This window comes from Trachemys scripta, chromosome 1, assembly GCF_013100865.1.
Source record: "Trachemys scripta elegans isolate TJP31775 chromosome 1, CAS_Tse_1.0, whole genome shotgun sequence".
In the NCBI taxonomy this organism is placed as follows: domain Eukaryota; kingdom Metazoa; phylum Chordata; order Testudines; family Emydidae; genus Trachemys; species Trachemys scripta.
Genome location: NC_048298.1, coordinates 88,668,057 through 88,690,344, shown reverse-complemented (window position 1 = coordinate 88,690,344; position 22,288 = coordinate 88,668,057). Strand labels below are relative to the sequence as shown.

Genomic DNA, 22,288 nt, shown 5'->3' with positions numbered 1-22,288 from the left:
CCTATCATCGGGATGGTCCTTTTAAAATCGGGACACCTAGTCTGTCTCTCTGTGTGTGTGACACCAAATTGTGGACCAGATTCAGTGGCCTGTGTTGTCACCAGGTGGAAGTCCAGAAGGCGATTGGAATCACGGTGTGCTCAGAGAACAATATGATCGTAGCTGTGCAGTGAAACCGGGCCAAGACAGCAGCCTGCCCTGGTAACCCGCTGCTCCGCCGCGGCTGAGCCCGAGCGCCCTGCACCGGCCCGGCTCGTGGGGCCGGCGGCGGGCTCAGGAAGTGACATCGCCGAGCGGTGCATGCTGGATCGTTCTCCGCACGGCCGGCCCGCACAGCCCGCTCCCGGGCAGGAGAAGAGCGGCGGCGGCATGACAGCCCGGTGCCAGTGAGCGGCGGCCCCGCAGGCTGGAGCCTCCCCGGCGGCAGGTGAGGGCGCGGGGCGGGGGAGGCGCTGCTCGGCCGGCGCGCAGCAGGTGCGATCGCGGCGCAGCCCGGTCCCGGGGGAGCGCGGGCTGAGCGCTGCCCGCACGTGCCGGGCGCGGGGCCAGCTGCTGCCCGCTGCGGGCTGCTCAGCCCCGGCCGGCGGGGAGAGAGACCGGCTCGGCACAGCGGCCAGGCCTGCAGGGTGCAGTGGCACCAGCCCCCAGCGCCGGGGAGGCTCGTTGCTCTCTCGTGGGCTTGGAACGTGGCTTTCTGCTGTAGCCCGCCCTCCTGGCGCTGAGCTGCCCTGGGGCCCTGCGCCAGCCCCGCAGCGCCTCTCTGACTGAAATCTCCTGGTTAACAAGCCTGGCTTGTTCTTCATGGCTAGGCACAGAGCGGTTAACGGAGAGGAGGGGGTGGATTGCTGGAGAATGATGGTAGCCTAACTTCAGGCTGGCCACAAGCCATACCCACCCTACTAGACTAGGCAATGCAGAGGACCTGTCCTGTGCAGGGAGCTATTTTGAGATCAAGCTAATAAAATGCAAGCAAATAACTGGGCTGGATGGTCTTTTCCATGTCACTTAGAGCATCTTCCATTAAAGTATCTCAGAGTGCTTTATAGACCAGCCTCACAACACCCTGTGAGGTAGCTGTGTTGTTATGCCCATTTTACAGATGGGTAAACTGCAGTACAGCTAAGTTGAGTGCCCCCCCCGCCTCCCATGGTCATGCAGGCCATGAGTCATAGGCAGAGCTAGGCATAGATCTAGTGCTTAATTTTGTAATGAAAGAGGTTTTGGGCTCAAACAATTAGGTGCCAGGGCTCAAGAAATTTTTTTTACTTTCATAACTGACGGGGCAAGCCCAGAGGTGCTGGGTCTATGAACTGCCAAGCCTAGAGGCGCTGGTGCTCATCCATGATGCAAATTAAGCACTGCATAGATCCTCTTTGTCTTTCAGTTCCTTGCTCACACTACTAGCAATACTTAATTGAGGAGTCTGGCTGGTACCTGGTACGGTTTTGTTCCTGCCTAAGAGGGTAACTTTCTGATTAGATGTTAGTCTGATATGTTGTGTGCAAAAAATGGTGTCCTATTTATAACTATGGAAAGGATTGTGATATTAGATCAGCCCAATGACCTTGCTGATCTATTATCCTGTGTTTCTGATAGCGGCCAAATCTAGATGTTTCAGATGAAGGCTTAAACTCCCCATAATGCCTCTGACTTTGCATTATTATACCACAAAGGAGGAAGCTTGTTTCTGACCTCATACACCTCTCTCTTAAAGTCTGCTTCTCTGCATCTCTCAGGAGCAGAGGAGTGCAAGAAAAAGACATGAGGGACTGAAGGCCACCAGACCTTCTTCCCCCCCTGTCCATGGCACCTATGGCCTCTGGTATAGGCTACGCCTGCTAGACTCCAACAGATGATCTCTGCTGAATGCCCCATAGAAACGTGGAATTCACAGGGTTGTTTGTGATGCTTTAATTAATGTCTATAAATCACTTTGATCTTTCCTGCAGTTACTCTTCGATGTATCCCAATAGATAATCCCTCTGACATGATTAGGAGAGGTAATTTTCTTTTCCCTTTTTCCAGTGTTGGAAGCATGTCACTTTTATAAAAGACTCTGTTGCTGTCAAAAACACTGACATTTTCTGTAATTGGATCTCTCCTTCACACCCACCCACACATGGCACCTATCCTCATATCATCTATGTGCTGGACAACAATTACAGGGAGTATGCACATTCCATAAAGGGGCTCTCTCCTCTGTCACATCATGGTCTCATTTTCCCCCTCCCCCTCTACTCTTATGCTCCTATTCTAGTCATTAAAAAGCAGTCCTTAAAAAGGACAGATACCTTTCAAGATTTTTCACAGCCTGCATTGAGACAGAATTATGTCCTACTTGTGTGATGCTTGCTGTTCTGTAATTGATGTGTGGATGACAATCAGATGGCTGGGTTTTTCAGAAAACTGCTGGGGAAATGAGAGCTAATCCAATTTCCACACCATTACCACCTTGTGTGATAAAGACTGGCTCCCGCCGTGCTTAAAGGGAAGCTCCATGGGTTACCTGTACCACACATGAGCCTTTTAAGGTGCTGCTGATTTCCCTCAAGTGAACACAAGCCACTAAAATTAAATATGCTGGGGCCGGATCCATAGCTGGCGTAAATCATGGTTGCTCCATTGACTTCAATAGGAGTGATGCCAATTAACACCATGTGATGATCTGCCCCAGAATATTTAATCTATCTAATCTGCATTTTAAGGGACCATTGAGGTCCATTGTATTTAATTATTCCATACCTGTGTTACTAATAATATCTTGCACTGTTCAGATGTAAAGAAGTGAGAATATCTTGTATAGTTTCCACCACTGATGCTGTTTTGTTTTTTATACATTTCGTTAGCTCGGACAAGGCACCTAAATCGATCCATTTCACTAAAGAGGTCTGTGGTTAAAGCAGAGGGCTAGCCAGAGACTTCTGACGATTCCATTCACTGCTTTGCAACAGACTCTCTGTAGACCTGGGGCGAGTGACTTAATTTCTCTGCCCAGTTCCTTATATGTGTGTGTATTTTAAATTCAAGTGGGAATAATGATACATCTCTACCTCCTGGGGTTGTTGTGAGAATAAATCCCTAACTGCTTGTGAGGAGCTCAGATACCAAGGTGACACGAATCCGGAAGATGTAGGTAGATTGCAGATTTTCTTCTCATGCACTAGCCAGATGCTGTGGATTTTGAGTTACCGCAGGAGAATATTTACAGCTTTCTGCCCCCCTCTAATTGAATTGAAAATGGTAACCATTCTTAAAGCCAGGCTATTCATAGTGGCTTTTTAAACAATCTAAATTGGGAGATTCAGGCGACCAATTCAGACAAATGGATTTTCTGCTGAACCAACCAGCTGGACAGAGCTGGCAGAGAATATTAGTGGCAACTGCTTCCCATCTGGAACAACATAGGCCTTTGCTTCCCAACCTTCTCTCTGCCTGAGGTTGTGGCAACAACTCTGCGTCAGCAAAGATTGTTTCAGTGGGAGGTGGGGAATGTGTGTTTCAAATTTCTCCCTCTCATATGATCCCTAAGATGGTGAAGAGTGAGGCAAAGATTCCAACTTCCAAGGGGAATTTTTTCCTAGAGAAAACACAGAAGAGCATCACCTGAAAATTTCCACCCCAAGCCCTGTAAACCAGTGGCCTGGTCTGGGTGGGAAACATGTCCACAGAATTCTAACCGACTTGAAACGCAGGTTAGCTAATGTGATTGTAAAGCCCCTTGGAACTGCCGTGTGAATCATGCTACAGGTGGCCTAAACCATTTTCAGAGCCTGCTGAAGATGGTGGCTCAGTACAAATGGTCCAGATGACCTGGAGCCTGGTTTACAATACAGCTCCATAGATTCCAAGGCCGGAAGGGACCATTGTGATCATCTAGTCTGACCTCATGTATAAGACAGGCCATAAAAATTCTCCAAAACAATTCCTAGAGCAGATCTTTTAGAAAAGCATAAGATCTTTCTTGATTTAAGATGACCAGTGGTGAAGAATCCATCACAACCCTTGTGTAATGGGGTCAGCACCTACCTCTCATGAGCACCCCCCGTGGTTGACTGTGTCCGCAGTCTTTAAACCAATCCCAACTCTGCCATTAGGCCATACCCCCAGGGCTTCTTCCCTGGAGGCAATGGTTTTGCCGTCTTAGTCTGTTTTGGCCTCTTGAGAGTTCAGTCCCCTTCTGGTGGTTTACTGATATCCAATTGTAGGCCCTTCCCCAGTGGCCTGTGGCGGGAGAGCAGCCTTCACCAATGCCTTACCCTTAGTTCAGGGCTCTTCTAAGCTCAGGACCAGTAGTCAGCCAGGAGCTCTTCCTTGCTTCCCCAGCCCCTATTAGCACTGGGCTGTCCATTGTGCTGCAGTTCCCTCAGTCATCCACACTCCTCCAACTCTAGCAAGGAACTACTCTGTCTCTGGCTGCTCTGTAGCAGCTTTTTCTAGGGCCCTCCTGGGCCCTGATTGGCTGCTTCCCCTGCAGCCACTCTAGCCTGCTTTGAGGACCTCTCCACTGGTCCTTACCTGGGACAAGTGTGGCAAGACCCTGAGACCTCTAGCTGGGGGCCTCTGGGCCTAGTCCACCCCGTCACATCTTGGTAAATTGTTCCAATGGTTAATTACTCTCACTGTTAAAAATTTACACCTTATTTCCAGCCTGAATTTGTCTCACTTCAGCTTCCAGCCATTGGATTGTTTTACACTTTTCTCTGTTAGACAGAAGAGCCTATTATTAAATATTTCCCCCCCATATAGGTACTTATAGATTGCAATCAAGTCATCCCGTAACCTTCTCTTTCTTAAGCTAAATAGATAGACTCAATCACTATATAAGATATGTTTTCTAATCCTTTAATAATTCTCGTGGCTCTTCTCAGAACCCTCTCCAATTTATCAACATAAAATTGAATTGTGAACGCCAAAACTGGACACAGTATTCCAGCAGCGGTCGCACCAGTGCCAAATATCAGAGGTAATATAACCTCTCCATTTCAAATCGAGATTCCCCAGTTTATGCATCCTGGATCGCATTAACTCTTTTGGCCTCAGCATCATACTGGGAGGTGATGCTCAGTTGATTATCCACCATGATACCCAAATCTTTTTCAGAGTCACTGCTTCCCAGGATAGAGTCCCCCATCATACAAAAAAAAGAAGAACAGGAGTACTTGTGGCACCTTAGAGACTAACAAATTTATTAGAGCATAAGCTTTCGTGGACTACAGCCCACTTCTTCGGATGCATATATATATGAAAGCTTATGCTCTAATAAATTTGTTAGTCTCTAAGGTGCCACAAGTACTCCTGTTCTTCTTTTTGCAGATACAGACTAACACGGCTGTTACTCTGGAACCCCATCATACAGTTTACCAAGCAATCCAGATTGCTCTGTATCAGTGACCTGTCCTCTTCATTATTTACCACTCCCTCGATTTTTGTGTTATCTGCAAATTTTGTCAGTGATGATTTTATGTCGTCTCGCAGGTCACTTATAAAAATGTTCAATAGCATAGAGCCAAGAACTGATCTCCACAAATGCCTACTAGAAACACATCTTCTCAGTGATGATTCCCCATTTACAGTTATATTTTGAGACTCATCGATTAGCCAGCTTTTAATCCATTGAATGTTTGCCATGTTAATTTTATATTCTAGTTTTTCTTCAAAATGCCACACGGTATTAAGTCAAAACTTTATAAAAGTCTAAGTATACTACAGACAATCCAGGAAGTTTTTGGAAAGTGTAGGGGACAATTTCCTGGTGCAAGTGCTGGAGGAACCAACTAGGGGCAGAGCCCTTCTTGACCTGCTGCTCACAAACCAGGAAGAATTAGTAGGGGAAGCAAAAGTGGATGGGAACCTGGGAGGCAGTGACCATGAGATGGTCGAGTTCAGGATCCTGAGACAAGGAAGAAAGGAAAGCAGCAGAATACGGACCCTGGACTTCAGAAAAGTAGACTTTGACTCCCTCAGGGAATTGATGGGCAGGATCCCCTGGGAGAATAACATGAGGGGGAAAGGAGTCCAGGAGAGCTGGCTGTATTTTAAAGAATCCTTATTGAGGTTGCAGGAAAAAACCATCCCAATGTGTAGAAAGAATAGTAAATATGGCAGGCGACCAGCTTGGCTTAACAGTGAAATCCTTGCTGATCTTAAACGCAAAAAAAGAAGCTTACAAGAAGTGGAAGGTTGGACAAATGACCAGGGATGAGTATGAAAATATTGCTCAGGCATGCAGGAGTGAAATCAGGAAGGCCAAATTGCACTTGGAGTTGCAGCTAGCAAGAGACGTTAAGAGTAACAAGAAGGGTTTCTTCAGGTATATTAGCAACAAGAAGAAAGTCAAGGAAAGTGTGGGCCCCTTACTGAATGAGGGAGGCAACCTAGTGATAGAGGATGTGGAAAAAGCTAACGTACTCAATAATTTTTTTGCCTCTGTCTTCACGAACAAGGTCAACTCCCAGACTGCTGCACTGGGCAGCACAGTATGGGGAGAAGGTGACCAGCCCTCTGTGGAGAAAGAAGTGGTTCGGGACTATTTAGAAAAACTGGACAAGCATAAGTCCATGGGGCCGGATGTGCTGCATCCGAGGGTGCTAAAGGAGTTGGCGGATGTGATTGCAGAGCCATTGGCCATTATCTTTGAAAACTCATGGCGATTGGGGGAGGTCCCGGATGACTGGAAAAAGGCTAATGTAGTGCCCATCTTTAAAAAAGGGAAGAAGGAGGATCCGGGGAACTACAGGCCAGTCAGCTTCACCTCAGTCCCTGGAAAAATCATGGAGCAGGTCCTCGAGGAATCAATTTTGAAGCCCTTAGAGGAGAGGAAAGTGATCAGGAACAGTGAGCATGGATTCACCAAGGGCAAGTCATGCCTGACTAACCTAATTGCCTTCTATGAGGAGATAACTGGGTCTGTGGATGAGGGGAAAGCAGTGGATGTGTTATTCCTTGACTTCAGCAAAGCTTTTGATACGGTCTCCCACAGTATTCTTGCTCGCAAGTTAAAGAAGTATGGGCTGGATGAATGGACTATAAGGTGGATAGAAAGCTGGGTAGATCGTCGGGCTCAACGGGTAGTGATCAATGGCTCCATGTCTAGTTGGCAGCTGGTTTCAAGCGGAGAGCCCTAAGGGTCGGTCCTGGGGCTGGTTTTGTTCGATATCTTCATTAATGATCTGCAGGATGGCGTGGACTGCCCTCTCGGCAAGTTTGCAGATGACACTAAACTGGGAGGAGTGGTAGATATGCTGGAGGGTAGGGATAGGATACAGAGGGACCTAGACAAATTAATGGGTTGGACCAAAAGAAACCTGATGAGGTTCAACAAGGACAAGTGCAGAGTCCTGCACTTAGGACGGAAGAATCCCATTCACTGTTACAGACTAGGGACCGAATGGCTAGGAAGCAGTTCTGCAGAAAAGGACCTAGGGGTTACAGTGGACGAGAAGCTGGATATGAGTCAACAGTGTGCCCTTGTTGCCAAGAAGGCTAACGGCATTTTGGGCTGTATAAGTAGGGGCATTGCCAGCAGATCGAAGGATGTGATCATTCCCCTCTATTTGACATTGGTGAGGCCTCATCTGGAGTACTGCGTCCAGTTTTGGGCCCCATACTACAAGAAGGATGTGGAAAAATTGGAAAGAGTCCAGCGGAGGGCAACAAAAGTGATTAGGGGGCTGGAGCACATGACTTATGAGGAGAGGCTGAGGGAACTGGGATTGTTTAGTCTGCAGAAGAGAAGAATGAGGCAGGATTTGATAGTTGCTTTCAACTACCTTAAAGGGGGTTTCAAAGAGGATGGATCTAGACTGTTCGCAGTAGTACCTGATGACAGAACAAGGAGTAATGGTCTCAAGTTGCAGTGGGGGCGGTTTAGGTTGGATATTAGGAAAAACTTTTTCACTAGGAGGGTGGTGAAGCACTGGAATGCCTAGGGAGGTGGTGGAATCTCCTTCCTTAGAGGTTTTTAAGGCCCGGCTTGACAAAGCCCTGGCTGGGATGATTTAGTTGGGAATTGGTCCTGCTTTGAGCAGGGGGTTGGACTAGATGACCTCCTGAGGTCCCTTCCAACCCTGATATTCTATGATTCTATATCAACACTATTTTAATCTTTATCAACCCAATTTGTAATCTCATCAAAAAAGATATCAAGTTAGTTTGACAGGATCTATTTTCCATAAACCTGTGTTGATTGTCATTAATAATATTGCCCTCCTTTAATTCTTTGAGTCCTGAATCAGCTGCTCCATTATCTTGCCTGGATCGATGTCAGAAAGACAGATCTATAATTACTTCAGTCATCCTGTTTACCCTTTTAAAATATTGGCACATTAGCTTTCTTCCAGTCTTCTGGAACTTCCCCAGTATTCCAAGGCTTATTGGAAAAATCAACATTAACCAGTGAGGTCCGCAACCAGCTCTTTTAAAACTGTTGGATGTAAGTTATCTAGACCTGCTGATATAAAAATGTTTAACATTAGTAACTGCTGTTTAACATCCGCCTGAGATACTAGTGGAAAGGAAATAGTGTTATCATCACCATGATCTGCTTTTTTCCCAAATACAGAACAGAAATATTTATTGAAGACTTCTGCCTTTTCTGCAGTGTTATTGATGATTCTACCAATTTCATCTAGTAATGGACAAATAGCATTATTAGGATTCTTTTTGTTCCTAATATATTTTTAAAACTCCTTATTGTCCTCAACTCTACATAGAGTTCTCTTTGTGTCACTTTGCTTCCTTATCAATTTTCTACAATTCCTAGCTTATGATTTATATTAATTATTATGCAACTTCCTTTTTCTTCCATTTGTTATCTATTTTTTTTATAGCTGCTTTCACTTCCCCTCTAAACCAGGTCGATTTTTTTAACTCATACGGCCTTCCTCCTCAATTGTGGCTTTTTGGGCATCTAGTAAAGTATTCTTAAACAATTCCCAATTATCATTCAAATTTTTCTGATTAAATTCTTCCTCTCAGCTGATTTGGTTCATAACAAAGTTTTCAGCTTTGTGAAATTGGCCACTTTTAATATTGATTTAGTGAACCAATTTTAGAACCTGTTAGAATTTGGGGGGGTAAATTTCCCAGCATAGAACAGACATGTGTGTGCACGTCAGTCAGACAGATTTAACGGGGTTTATTAGGCTGGAAACGCAAATGCAAAGACTTAAGCCATCTAACATATGGGACTAGTGTTCTTTAAACAACAGCTCTTTATGCGGTAGTGTTAAAGGTCAGAAGTCCATTGGGAGCATTCAGGAGCAAGAAGACCTGCTGGCAAATGGGAGCATTGCTCACCCTCTTGTTAAGGGCAGTGAGCAGCTCCAGCTTTCGTCAGCTTCTCTGACGCTATGGGCTGGTCCACACTAACCCCCCACTTCGAACTAAGATACGCAACTTCAGCTACGTGAATAACGTAGCTGAAGTCGAAGTATCTTAGTTCGAACTTACCGCGGGTCCACACGCGGCAGGCAGGCTCCCCCGTCGACTCCGTGTACTCCTCTCGCGGAGCAGGAGTACCGGCGTCGACGGCAAGCACTTCCGGGATCGATCCCAGAAGATCGATTGCTTACCGCCAGACCCGGAGGTAAGTATAGACGGACCCTAAGAAATGTAACCATGTCTCAGCGCAGTTGTTGGCAGGCTTGTTAGCCAACCTGGGGCTGAATGCATGTAGACAAGTCAGCCCCGGGTCAGTGAATGTGATGGCTGACAGCCATGTTCAGACACAGTTACCTTTTGCACTGGAGACCTGCCCAAATGCTCTGACTCCTCTGAGGCTCTCGTGTGATTTTGCTTCTCTGGGCAGGCGAAATGAGGGTCTCTGCTACAGGATGAGCAGGACTTCAACCTACTTGTGCAAGTGACCTCCCCGTTGTCAGTGCTGCTCCCTAGTCCTGGCTGATTCACTTATCTGAACCAGGAGGGTCTAGTCTGGGTGGATCTGTGCTTTTTGTAGTCTCATCTTCACAGGAGAATTGAACCTGAGCAGGTGGGATCACAGCAGTGTGAGCTGTAACTGTGCAATATGTCCCACTAGCCTCCTGTTTCACTGGATCAGTGTGATGAGGCTGGGCAATTTGGCCTCTGGCTCCCTGTTTCTCTTCCCCCCACCTTGTTTCTCCCCTCAGGTAGCTGATGAGTTGCTCCCAGTCCCCATCAACTCCTCTGTTACCTATGTGTGCATCTGCTTACATCTCTCCGCGGCAGTGCTGCCCGTCTGTTGGTTCAGCACTGATGGCTCTCCACTGCCCCAGAGGGGGCTGCTGCACACTCTATATCCCTGTTCTCCCTTCAGCCAGCCAGTGTCTCTTCATACTGTGCCCCACTTAAAAGGAGTCTGTGGTTTTGGAGACCCTTGTGAGGAAACAGTCACCACAGATTCTGCCCAAGACTTCTCAGCAGCAGGAGAAGGAGGGCCCAGCCGAGCCACCTTGGGCAGCAGAACAAGGCAGTTACAGGCAGGAATTCTTCCCATCCCCTTTCCAGAGAGCTGCTGGCAGCCTGGTCATTCACTGTACAGTCTGGGCTGGAAGCTCCCAATGGACTGACTAGTTGACTCCAGCTGCCACAGACCTTTCCACCCAGATCCCTCTGACATATCAGCCATGGTCAGTCTGCTCCTTATGGCTGTAGCATCACACGGGAGCAGACAAGGATGTTGCTAAGGACACACACACAGAGTCGCACACAAACAGGTGTCTGAATCCCAAGTGACAGCTGATGATCTTTCAGTCCACAGGCTGTTCCTTTTCCTTCGATCCAAAACCCTTAAGGAGAATCACCGAAATTCAGCAGCTGCCTCTGGCGTGGTGGAATTTGCGTCTACTTATCCCAGCTCTGTTTTGGCCCTCGCTCTCATTTGCAGGAGGCTCTGCAAACACTCTGTTTGAGCCCATAGCTTTGATCTCCACTGTAAATTTTTCACAAGGACTAGGCTCTTTGTTGTGTATTGTGCAGTATTGTGCCTAAAGCAGTGCATCTACTTTTCACTGGGACCAGAACATTTCTCCTTGCAGCCTTTGCTCAGCTCCTGAATTGGAGAGGGCCCATGACGTTCTCAGGATTTGAAAAAAGCACCTTACATTTTATAATACTGGATGTGATCACTTTGATACTTTAGCTCCTGCAGGTGCTGCCCTTGGCCATAGAGGTCTCAGAAACATAGCAAAAAGCATGCATTTGATTGCAGCCTTCAGTTTGTCTGCTCTGTAACTCTCCCTCATGCTGCGCTCAGCGTCTCTGAACCTGGTAGTCTGGCGTGGTGGGACTCTGACTCCTATGGGAGAGAGGTTTACCCAATGATTCATGTTCTGGGATTTGCAGCTACCAGTGCAGATCCCCTGTTTCAGTTGGACAAATTACCTATTCAGAAAGAATTGACTTGCAGTGTTTGTTACATTGCAATAAAAACTTTAGTCCTGTCAACTGTGAGCCTTTGTCCCTGGAGGGAGTGGCCTGGAGGGGGGTGGTTTGGGTGACTCTGCTGCTCTCCATAAGTAATGTTCTTTTCCCTTGGAGAAGCGGAATAGACTCTTGAGAGTGCTCTCAATCCCAGCACCTGAATAACCAGGGACTGTTTTTCTTTGTAGACCGTATCTATCCTGATATGTGCCAAGAAATCTGTGCCTGGAGAGAAGGCACATGTTGACTTATATGTGGACCTCTCTGACCCTCCTTGACGTCTCTCTCATCCCCTACTTGAGGGATTACTGTAAATCTAGCACTCCAGGCAGGACCACTTCTATCTGATATGGTGGCGTTCTCTTTTCTTGTTCAGGGACTGGATCCCCCACGCAGAGCGATTTCTGTTATGCAGATCCTACAGTGCCTGTCTTTATTTACCACATACACTAGTGCAGTGGTTCTTAACCGGGAGGGGTCTGGGGTCCGCAGGCTGTTTTCAGGGGGGTAGCGGGGGCCATGGCTGAAGTCTGGAGCCTTGGTGCCCCCCGTGGGGCTAAAGCTGGGAGCCATGAGCTCCAGAGTCCTCCACGGGACTGAAGCCAGGAGCTGCAGGGTCTTAAACCAAGCCCTGGTGCCCCCTGCGGGGCTGAAGCCGGGAGCCGTGGCACTCCCTGTAGGGCTGAAGCCAGAAGACCATGGGCAGATTTGTGGGGGAGGGGCCTCGGGAGGGCGTTTTCCCCCCCCCCTCCAAACTGCAGTGCCTTATCCAGAGTGAGGCAGTCCTGAGGGCAGCTCCACACACCCCTGCCCCCCCCACACCCACATACATATACACACTTTCTTCTCTCCTGCAGTCCCCCTAGACCCTGCCCCCTGGCCAGGTTGGAGGCTGGAGCTGGGTAGTGCGGGGCAGCTGCTGCTTTGGCTGGTGCCATGGAGTGGGAAACTGCGGCATTCCCTGTCTCCTGCTGCTGCTGGTCACCAGAGTTGTGGCAGGCTCCCAGCCCCCTTTGACTTCTCAGGCAGCTGGTAAGACCCGCCCAGGCGGGGGTCCCGCTCCAGGGCCAGCAGAGCCCTCGGTGAGCAGTGACTGCAACAAGGTGTGCCCGCCCCAGCACACAGCTCCAGATACTCCTCTCCCTGCACCCTGAGCTACATGCTTCACTGCACACAGCTCCTAGCTAACCCCTGCCTGCACACAGGTCCTAGTTTAGTGGTCCCCAATCTTTTTTGTCTGGCGGGCGCCAGACGACGAGCCATGGAGGACTGTGGCGGTGGACGAGCATCCGCCGAAATGCCGCCGACAAGCGGCAACGTCAGTAGGCATCGGCAGCATTTCGGCGGTGATCCCTCTGGATGACACTGCTTGTCGGCGGCATTTCGGCAGATGCTTATCTGCCAGCCAGTATGCGGGCGCACTTAGACGCCCCGGTGGGCGCCATGGTGCCCGCAGGCACCGCGTTGGGGACCCCTGTCCTAGCTACTCCCTGAGCTACCCCCTGCCGGCACACAGCTCCTAGCTACCCCTCTCCGTGCACCCTGAGTTATACGCCTCACTGCACACAGCTCCTAGGCCCTAGCTATCCCTCTCCCTGCACCCTGAGCAGTTTTCAAACTTTTTGAGCTGAGTCCCCCCCCTTTGAATTATAATTGTTGGTTGTGCCTCCCTACCCTGCTGAGGTGATTAAATGGAGGGATCCTAACAGGACAGCATAGATAATACCCCCAAGGAGCTAATGCCGAGGCAGGAACGGGAGTGACACCCTGCAGTGAAACATAGAACTGTTTGGGCTGGAAGTTCGGAGGAAGTTCTTACCGAAGTGGCTTTAGGGAGTAGCATAGAACACCGTTGCTAAAGGCAAGTTTGAAGAGTAGGTTTAACGGAGTTCAGACTTCATTGAGAATAACTGGATTTGGTGAACGGGGTCAGAGCCCTGTCCCATATAGTCTGATATCCATCTCTTGTGCTGGGCAGTCTTAGGTTCCTGATGGATCTTGACCACCATCCTGCTTCTGCCAGTGACTATTGGATGAAACGTAAGAGGAAATGGCAGCCCTGCCTCCCCCTATTAATGCACTTGTTGTGCAGTGGGGAGAAGATAGGGAAATGGATATAAGACTGATGAGGAAGGAGCCTCTTCAACAAGAACCCTGTCATCTGTCCTGGGGATGCTATTTGGCTCCGGATGTCAGAGGGTTGTGTGGCACGTGGCACTGGGATGTGTGGGGAGGTTTGTACATCTTACCCAGCTCATGAAGTCTTTGTTGTTGTTTTGTTCTGATCCAGGACTTCAGACATGGATCTGTTCCGGGTCTGCACCTTTCTCTTCACACTGATGTTGTCCAGGGGCAGCTCTTCAGACACAGAGAAACAGAGCATAGACTCTGGGTTGGAAATCTGTATCCTTCTCTCCAGGCCTGCGCTTGGGCTGTGAGTGAGGGCGGGCGGAGGGAGGACTGCAAGAGCAGTTGACAGGTATTAGAAGGATTAAGCACCGAAGAGGGAAAGGAGTTATTGAGGGGGCCTCAGGGTTAGAATTACAGATAATGTGAACTAAGGAAAATGCAGACTGAATATTGGGAACTATTTCCTCACTGTGAGATCTAACACACTGGGGAACAGTCTCCAGGGGCAATGGTGGGAACCGCATTAACTGAATCAGGTAGAGCTGGGCTGAGAAGAGGAATTGCAAAGACCAAGCCTGTGTTAGCCAGGCGATAGGTGATGAACTAGATGACCCTGACTCTGATTTCTCTGATTATGGGATAGCATCAGAACTGCTGAGCTGGCACATCTTTGCTCTTCTGTAGGGAGGATTTATCTAGGCTCAGTAGTTTGCTTATATAAGACCCATTTCGCTTCATTCTTTTATCCTTGGTTAGCATAGAGGCAGATTCTCAGCTTGGCGCAGAGTAGGTACAGATTGTATTCTAGACAAGAGTTTCAGCCACAGTGTGGTGACCTGTCCTGTGCTCCCAGGGAGAAAAGTACAGTGACCCATAATACACTTTCTCTCCCCGCTTCCAAATACTCTCAGTGAGATTCTTGCAGGAATTGTCGGGGTTTGTCCTGTCTTAGTCCATATGAATTCTCCAAAAATAATCCCAAATCTCCCACAGGGCTGGGATCAAAGCCAAAAGGTCCTATTCCTTCCAGGTCTTAGAGCTCAGCCAGGCAATTCTCTTACCAATCAGCATACACCACCCAGACGCTATTGCTTACTTCTTCGTCAGGTAAAGTGACTGAACTTTTCAGCCAGATCATGCACTGGTGAGTTTGGTGCTGCTCTATTGACTTCCCTGGAGCTATGCCAGTATACATCAGCTGAGGACCTGGACCTTACTTCTCTCTTCTTAGCTTGGGGGAATCACACTGGAGTGTGACAATCTGGAGTGCTGTCCTTTAAGTGAACCCTCAAGGAACCAGTCAAAATAATTGCCTAGTTGAAGTGACTTTTAGCTTAAAACTTTAACCAACGTACACTATGAATGCATGGGGCTATCTCACCATGATTGCCTGACACTGTTGCTATTGGTGAGGGGCTGCTTTGTACATGATTTCACTCAGCCTGGTCTATGTCTCTTCTGTGTTTGTCATTCTTACTGGGCATCAGCAGCTGACATGGATCCTTCCTGTCTGTGCCAGCCTCTCCTGGTGAAGGGTTAATCAAATCGGCATTGCAGGATGCTCAAAGCCCCTGGTGTATTGCAGGAGAGGTTGGGAATTAACATGAGTTCAGAGTGGCTGTTCCGGGACTGCCAGTCCTATCAGTGGGTTGTAAATGTTAAGCTCGATATAAGTGCTTAGTATTTATTAAATGCCCCAAGGGGGTTGTTGGCAGATGTCTGTGTTGCAGGGTTGTTAAAAGCCTGCTCCTGTTTCCCATCTATGAACTGATGGAGCGGATAGGCTCAGTCACTTACACCCTGCCCTCAGACACCGTGGAGGCCCCATAAGTGATTGGTTGTACTGGGCTGGGCGGTCTCTCTTCTGGAACACTGCATGGGTCAGTGCATCTCAGCTGGAAATCGTTGAGTTTGGAGTTGTGGGAGGGAAAAACTGTTACAAGTCCGTAAAATGAGATCGTGGGGCCGAGCCCAGCTCTGGGAAAGAGGGAAGTGGCCTGTCTGTGGGAGACTGGGCGGGTGTGTGTGTGTGTGTATGTGTGTGTTTCCTAACGGTGTATCTACACTGCCTTTGGGAGTGAGCCTCCCATCCCAGGTCCACAAATATGTGCTGGCAGGGCTCGTGCTAGTGCATTAAAAATAGCTGTGTAGATGCTGCAGTGATGTTGCAGCTCAGGCTCTCCAGCATAGGAGGGCAGGGAGGTTCTGCACAGCTATTTTGAGCACAATAACGCGAGCACCGCCAACACAACTATGTGCTCCCGGGCTGGGAGACTCGATCCCAGATGCAATGTAGACGTAACCTCAGGAGCCTCAGTGTTGGACTCTGCGATGCTGTCAGGAGGCAGGGCCTGGTCCAGCAGTGAAGTCTGGGCAGTGGGCGCGATCCTTGACAGAGCTGCAGATAAGAAGCTGTTTGAGGTGAAGCGCAAGGACCAGATGAACGCTCTGAAGAACCTGATTGAGCTCAACGACGTGAACCAACAATATAAAATCATCGACATCATGCTCAAGGGACTCTTCAAAGTGAGCGTCACCCACTAACTGCCGCCCCCATCCCTCCTCCGGGGCTTTGGGTGCTGCTGGGTGCTCTTTGGGAGCCCAGCCCTCCCACCAATGTCTAAGCAGGGAGGGCTCAGTACAACTAATCCTTATCCCATGTTCCTGAGGGTGTGTCCCAGCCCAGAGCACCACAATGGGAACGTGACAACGGGGAGGAGGGGAGAAGAAGGGGGTTGATAAGAGTGAGCAGTGGGGTTGGGAACTGGACCAAGGTCACTGGGCGTGAGAGGGCGGGGCTATGTTTTAAAACAGGGTGGGAGAGTCGGGGCAGACTGCACCAGCAAAAAGGAGGAGGGGGAGTGAGAGGAGCCTGGAGCTGGCAGGACGCCTGGGGCAGGCAGGAGAAACATCAGATCTGGGAGGCAGATGGATTCACTGAGTTCACTTTCTGAATGTTCAGGTGCTGGAGGACTCCCGGGCTGTCCTTATAGCCGCAGATGTGCCTCCAGATGGGCCCTTCCCTCAGGACGAGAAGCTAAAGGATGGTAGGACTTCCTCTCCTTTTAATCCCAGTTTCCGCTTCCAGTGCTCTTTCATACTTCTCTCTCCCTCTCATTTGCCATTTCAAATGGGCTCAGTGCAGGAGTAACGGGGGAAATTCGATGGCCTGTGTTGTCCAGGAAGTCTGACTAGATGATCTAATGGTCCCTGCTGGCCTTAAAAATCTATGAAAATCTGGGAACCCTTTCTCATTCACTTGGCTCTTTGTCCTGCTTCCTGCATCATTGTTGCCAGCATTTAGAAGATCCTGGGATGGGAGTGGAGCCAGGGGACTCTCCCAGTGATCTGTGAGGCAGAACAGAATCTGGCTGTTTCTTCTGCATGGCTGATGAAAAGTAAGCACTTGGCATTCTGTCCAGTGTGCTGAACAGGGAGGACATTGGAGACCAAAAAAATTGATTGGGCCACCTCGTCTGGTATCCTGTCTTCAACAGTGTTCAATGCTGAATGCTTCAGAGGGAGGTGTAAAACCTCCCATAATGCATCTCTTTGTGCAATGCTATACAGAATGTGGAGGAAGAAATTTCTTCTTGACCCCACCTAATGATTAGTTTATGACCTGAAGCATGAGGATTGAGAGCCCATACATTGTAGAGGAACACAAGAACCTCTGTCAATTACCCTCTTTTTAAGCAGTTGCTGGCCAGTAATGGTTTCAGAAGAGAAAATCACTCCAAGGTTGGGGAGAGTTGTATTTTATCCTGTCCACAGCCTATGGGCCAGTATCTATGATGGCTGGAGGGTTGATTTATGAAGGAAACAAAGACCATCAGACAACTCCCACCCAGAGAGAGATGCACAGATTGGTATCTGAGGGATGAATTCAGCCCTGTGGGATGACTGAATTGTCTTTGAGAATTTGGCCAAATGATGGCGGGAGGGAGGATGGAGGTTATGCAAACCTTCTAAAGTACCTGTAGGCTGTAAACGGCAAGCAGAGGGGGAAGGTGAACCAAAGGGGGTTATAACTGACTTTAAAAGCAAGAAATGGACCAAGGGAAAAGTTGGGCTGAGTATAAAAACCCACTTCCTAACACCTAGGTCTATTATACAGGAGAGCAGTCTCCCAAGGGGAATGAGTGCTGGAGGCCACATCATCTGAGTTATTTAAAACTAGACTAGACGAGGCCCCTGAAGTTGGTAGTGTATGGAATAATCCTGCATTGGCCAGGTCTGAGGAGGGTGAGGCTCTTCCATCCCTCATCTCTGTCAGTAGGAAAGCGCAGTCTTCTGCCGTGTTTATTAGCGCCCTGCTGAACCAAACCCAGCCAGGGGTGCCCACTCGTTGGGACGTCTGCTGACTGGAGCAGACGTAAACAATTAGAAGCCTCCAGTCACCCAGGGCTTGCTGTGTTTGAGGGCACATCCTGCATGTCACCACTTAAACTGGGACTGTTATGCAGTCCTTTTGGCAGCTTAAGAGGAGGGCTTTCCCCCTGGCCTGGCCACGCAAGTAGGGGCCACGCCAAGAGTTTCTTGGCTGGAAGGTGATCTCTGCTGGCTTACATGCAGAAGGAAGTGGACATGTGCATGTGCAACAAGACCCTCTGCTGACTGTCCCTGTGACTCCGCCCCTAGCCTATTCCCACGTGGTGGAGAACACTGCTTTCTTTGGAGACGTGGTTCTGCGCTTCCCCAAAATCGTCCACCATTACTTTGACCGCAACTCCAACTGGAACAACCTGGTCCGCTGGGGCATCAGCTTCTGCAACCAGACGGGCGTGTTCGATCAGGGACCTCACTCCCAAGTGCTCGGACTGGTAAGGCTCTGCGCTTATCATCCTGACTCCCGGCATGGCCGGCCCCCCTGGAGGCAGGGGACAGGCCGAAGGGAGGGGGGATGACTGCGGGTATTGGACTGGAGAAATGGGTAGAGAAGGGAACTGAGAGAAGAGAGTCGAGAGGGGGAGAGATGGGGCTGGAGGAGAGGGAGGAATAAGAGACGTGGGGCAGGGCATGGAGCAGTAGGGTGAGAGATGCTCTCCAGCACTGACTTTCTTTTGATCCACAGATGGCTCAGGAGCTGGGAATTAGTGAGAAATCTCCGGATTACCAGAATCCCTTTAAAACCGACCATTCTGAGGTAAAATGGCAAAACCACAAGTCAATCCCTGTGCATGTTTCCTCCTCCACCTTTATCCCTTGCTGTTAGGGTTCCCTCCTCACTCTGAACTCTGGGGTACAGATGTGGGGACCCGCATGAAAGACCCCCTAAGCTTATATTCCACCAGCTTAGGTTAAAAACTTCCCCAAGGCACAAATTCCTTTCCTTGTCCTTGGACAGTATTGCTGCCACCACCAAGTGATTTAAACAACCATTCAGGGAGGGGCCACTTGGAGCCCTATCCCCCACATAATATCCCCCCCAGCCCCTTCACTCCCTTTCCTGGGGAGGCTTGAGAATAGTATACCAACCAATAGGTCAACAAAGTGAGCGCAGACCAAATCCCTGGTTTTTAGGACACTGAAAATCAATCAGGTTCTTAAAAGAAGAATTTTATTTAAAAAAAAAAGGTAAAAGAATCACACCTGCAAGATCAGGATGGAAGATAACTTTACAGGGTAAATAAAAAGATTTAAAACACAGAGGATTCCCCTTTGACTCTGCTTCCCAGTTACAAAACAGGAATAAAATTACCTCTGAGCATAGGGAAAATTCATGAGCTAAAACAAAAGATAATCTAATGCATTTCCTTTCTATTACTTACAATTTCTGTAATATTAGATGTATCAGTTCAGGATCTGTTTAGGAGCTGGGTTACCTGCTTGGTCTCTCTCTTTGTCCTGAGAGCGAACAAAACAAAACAAAAAGAGCACAAACAAAACCTCCACTCCCCCCCAGCACGGCCTCAGAGTTGAGGGCCCCTTCTGCAGTCTGTGTGGCTAGGAGAGTCGGGACTCTGAGCTTATGGGACTGCCTTGGGCAAGTCGCTTAATCTCTCTATTTCTGAATGTCCCCATCGATAAGATGGGGGCAGTCGTACCTGCCTCACAGAAGTAATTGGGCCCGATTTGCCTCTTGCTTAGTATCTGATCTAAAGCCCACGGGAGTCATCAGGAATCTGTTCATGGGCTTTGGATCACCTGATTTCTCCACTGACATCAGTAAGGCTACAACTGGCAGAAGGGAGTGGAGACTTTCCCCCCTTTACGGCTTAAGAGATTTAATTAATGAACATTGTCAGGCTTCCCGAGACCGCTAAGGCACTGGGATTGCTTTTCCTGTCTGCACCCGTGCGGAGCTGAGCTCCTCCTTGCGCTCTCAGTTTTTCCCCAGTGCAGACACGTTCCAGAAGGCCCTGCGAGAGGAGGAGAAACGGAGAAAGAAAGAAGAGAAACGGAAGGAGATCCGCAAGGGGCCCCGCATCTCACGCTCGCAGTCGGAGTTATAGCGTTGGCACCGACCTCATCGCTGAGACCCCTGCTGGCGGGAGATGCCGCGCCTGGAAGCAGAGTGTCCTACTCCCTCAGCAGCCTCAGGAGAAGGCTGGGCGGGTCACCTTTAATTTGTTTAATAGTTTTTGTTTTCCTTTTTTCTGTTGTGTATCGAACAAGGACTGGATTGAATCCTGAGAAGGGACTGGACGCAGCTCCTGGATACAGCCCCCCTGTGGGGAAGCTCTCCATAGTCATTGGCACACAGAGGGTCCGGCAGAGAACATCCATTGGGTGCATGCATTGTAGGGCTTTGTTGATATTAACAATGAGACTGCATGGAGGCAGGGAGGGATTAGAGTGGTACCTGCCCCCCTGGAACCACAATGCAGGATAAAGGGCATAGTTATACTGGGCAGGTCTCTGTTGCAAGCTGCATAGTTATACTGGTCAGAGGGAAAGCATGGTAGGGTGTGTGGTTAGACCAGATACCCACAGGCCTTGGGAACCTTCAGTTACTGGAGAAATACAATGTATCATGTATTAAACATGCTCCCTTCCCCCTGGAAATGGGGGTGTAACTCAGCGGCTCCAACGGTGATGGCACTTTTGTATGGTTCAATTAGCCAGCTAGTCCCTCCCCTGCCACTTATACCAAATCTTGCATTATTGGAACCTCCATCCACCAATCAGATCTCTCCTTTCTAATGGCTGTTTTATTAAAGAAACATAATTTTAAATCTAAACAGACCATTGGCTGATTTGGATTTGAGAGAGCCAACGGGGTGAACCCCCACCCATGTAGGGGGAGGCAGCCCGCTTTCACAGGGCTGCAGGGGGAAAGGTTGTGTCTGTTTTGGTTTTTTTTGTGGGGGGGGATGAAGGAGAGGGGGACTGCTGTGCTTGCAAGGACAGACTGAGCGGGCTCCTGAGAGTGTAACGTCACCATAAGACCTCCCAGCAAAGGATCTGGGGTAAAGACTCAGCCTGAACTGTCCCCGCCTCAAAAAAAGTCTCCTTATGCTGGTGGTTTGCATGAGCTGAACTTGTGGTTTCTGGTCTCGGCTCAGTTCCTGGCAAACAGGTGCCCACATGACAATCACTATGGCCACTGGCACTCAGTGGGAGCCTTGACAAAAAGACCAAGGATTGAGTAAGCTATGGAGGCAGAACGCTTCTTCCCCACCTTCCCCCTAGAGAATCCCATTTGCTCCAGATTTGAGGCACGTTGTTGTGGGGGATGCAAAGCCCGTGCTGTGACTATCTTTACTGTAGTTGTTTTGTGGATAAAGAGGGGACCTCAAACTCCATGGGTCCCAGTTTGGCACTTTCAGTCTCACTAAATTCACCTAGTGCTTTGGGTTGTGGATTTTTTTTAATTACCTTTATTTTGCTGTGTTCAAATGAAAAGATACCCTCCTACTAGATCACCGTGGCAGGCTGACCTGCCACTACATAAACAGTGGGAAGAAAGAGATGATGATCATGTGTTCTGTCAAAAATGGATTCTTTCCATTGGACCAAGCAACCGACTGTAGATTTAATCGTCCAATCAGAGTTATTGTGAGTGCACTGTTACTGACCTGCTGCCTTACTGGCTCAGAGCAACAAGCCTTCTCTTTTGCATGTGCAGCTATTCCATACAGACATGTTCTTGTAAGTGTACTAGAAATACGCTGGCTTCTGACTGATGTTCATTTAAATAGTCATCAGTAAGGTAAAGGTTAGTGATCCAGCCTTGGGCTCAATGCAGCTAACGCTGTAGTCCAGATCCAGAGCTGGTTGCCAGTTAAATGAATTTGATGGATCTCATCCAAGTCCCCAGTGGATGTTTGCACGTGAGCCAAATTGCGTGGAGGCTTTGTATCAAGTGGTACTCACTGCACAGGGGCTCACAAGTGGAACAGCCGGGGATGCTGCAAGTTGGGATTGATGGCCGTTGGCAGAGCTGTGCATGAGTAGCTTGTGCAGCATTCGCCTGGCTCCAGCTAGCGCTATCAGCCCCTCGCTGTCTTGAGCATGAGAACTCAAATTTACTCTCCCAAGATTTGTTTTTGATGTATTTTCAGTCGCTGATCAAATCGCACAGCCCTAGCTTGTTCTTGCTGGGGGATTATCCATCTGTGGGGAATAAGGGACTCGGTCAGGGGACGCTGTAGTCTGACTTGCTGCCTTCAGGCTATTTTACATGGCCAGAGATGGGAAATGTCATTTATTTTTAAATGAAGAGCCAGTTACATTTGTTTTGTTCCTTGGACATGCATTGAAAGGGGAAGCCATTTTTTTTCTTGAATAAATCAGAATTTTTAAAATCAAA

The 22,288-nt window shown here is 48.8% G+C and overlaps 1 protein-coding gene across 2 annotated transcripts; it reads left to right on the top strand.

Annotated features, from left to right (window-relative positions):
- The first annotated feature begins 274 nt into the window (after positions 1 to 274).
- CCDC134 (coiled-coil domain containing 134) lies at positions 275 to 22,288 on the top strand. 2 transcript variants are annotated; one of them, XM_034775216.1, is made up of 7 exons: positions 275 to 427; positions 13,694 to 13,806; positions 15,938 to 16,059; positions 16,496 to 16,580; positions 18,175 to 18,356; positions 18,608 to 18,679; positions 19,863 to 22,288. In XM_034775216.1, the coding sequence occupies exons 2-7, from the start codon at positions 13,704 to 13,706 to the stop codon at positions 19,986 to 19,988; spliced, it is 690 nt and encodes a 229-aa protein (XP_034631107.1). In that variant the 5' UTR covers positions 275 to 427; positions 13,694 to 13,703; the 3' UTR covers positions 19,989 to 22,288. The 2 variants fall into 2 exon arrangements, with proteins under 2 accessions (XP_034631107.1, XP_034631117.1); XM_034775226.1 differs by lacking the exon at positions 275 to 427 and adding an exon at positions 1,950 to 2,000.

Coding starts and splice junctions, on each gene's coding strand:
- CCDC134 (XM_034775216.1), top strand. CDS start 13,704: ATGGATCTGTTCCGGGTCTGCACCTTTCTCTTCACACTGATGTTGTCC. Junction 16,060..16,495: donor TGCTCAAGGGACTCTTCAAA/GTGAGCGTCACC, acceptor CTGAATGTTCAG/GTGCTGGAGGACTCCCGGGC. Junction 18,357..18,607: donor ACTCCCAAGTGCTCGGACTG/GTAAGGCTCTGC, acceptor TTTGATCCACAG/ATGGCTCAGGAGCTGGGAAT.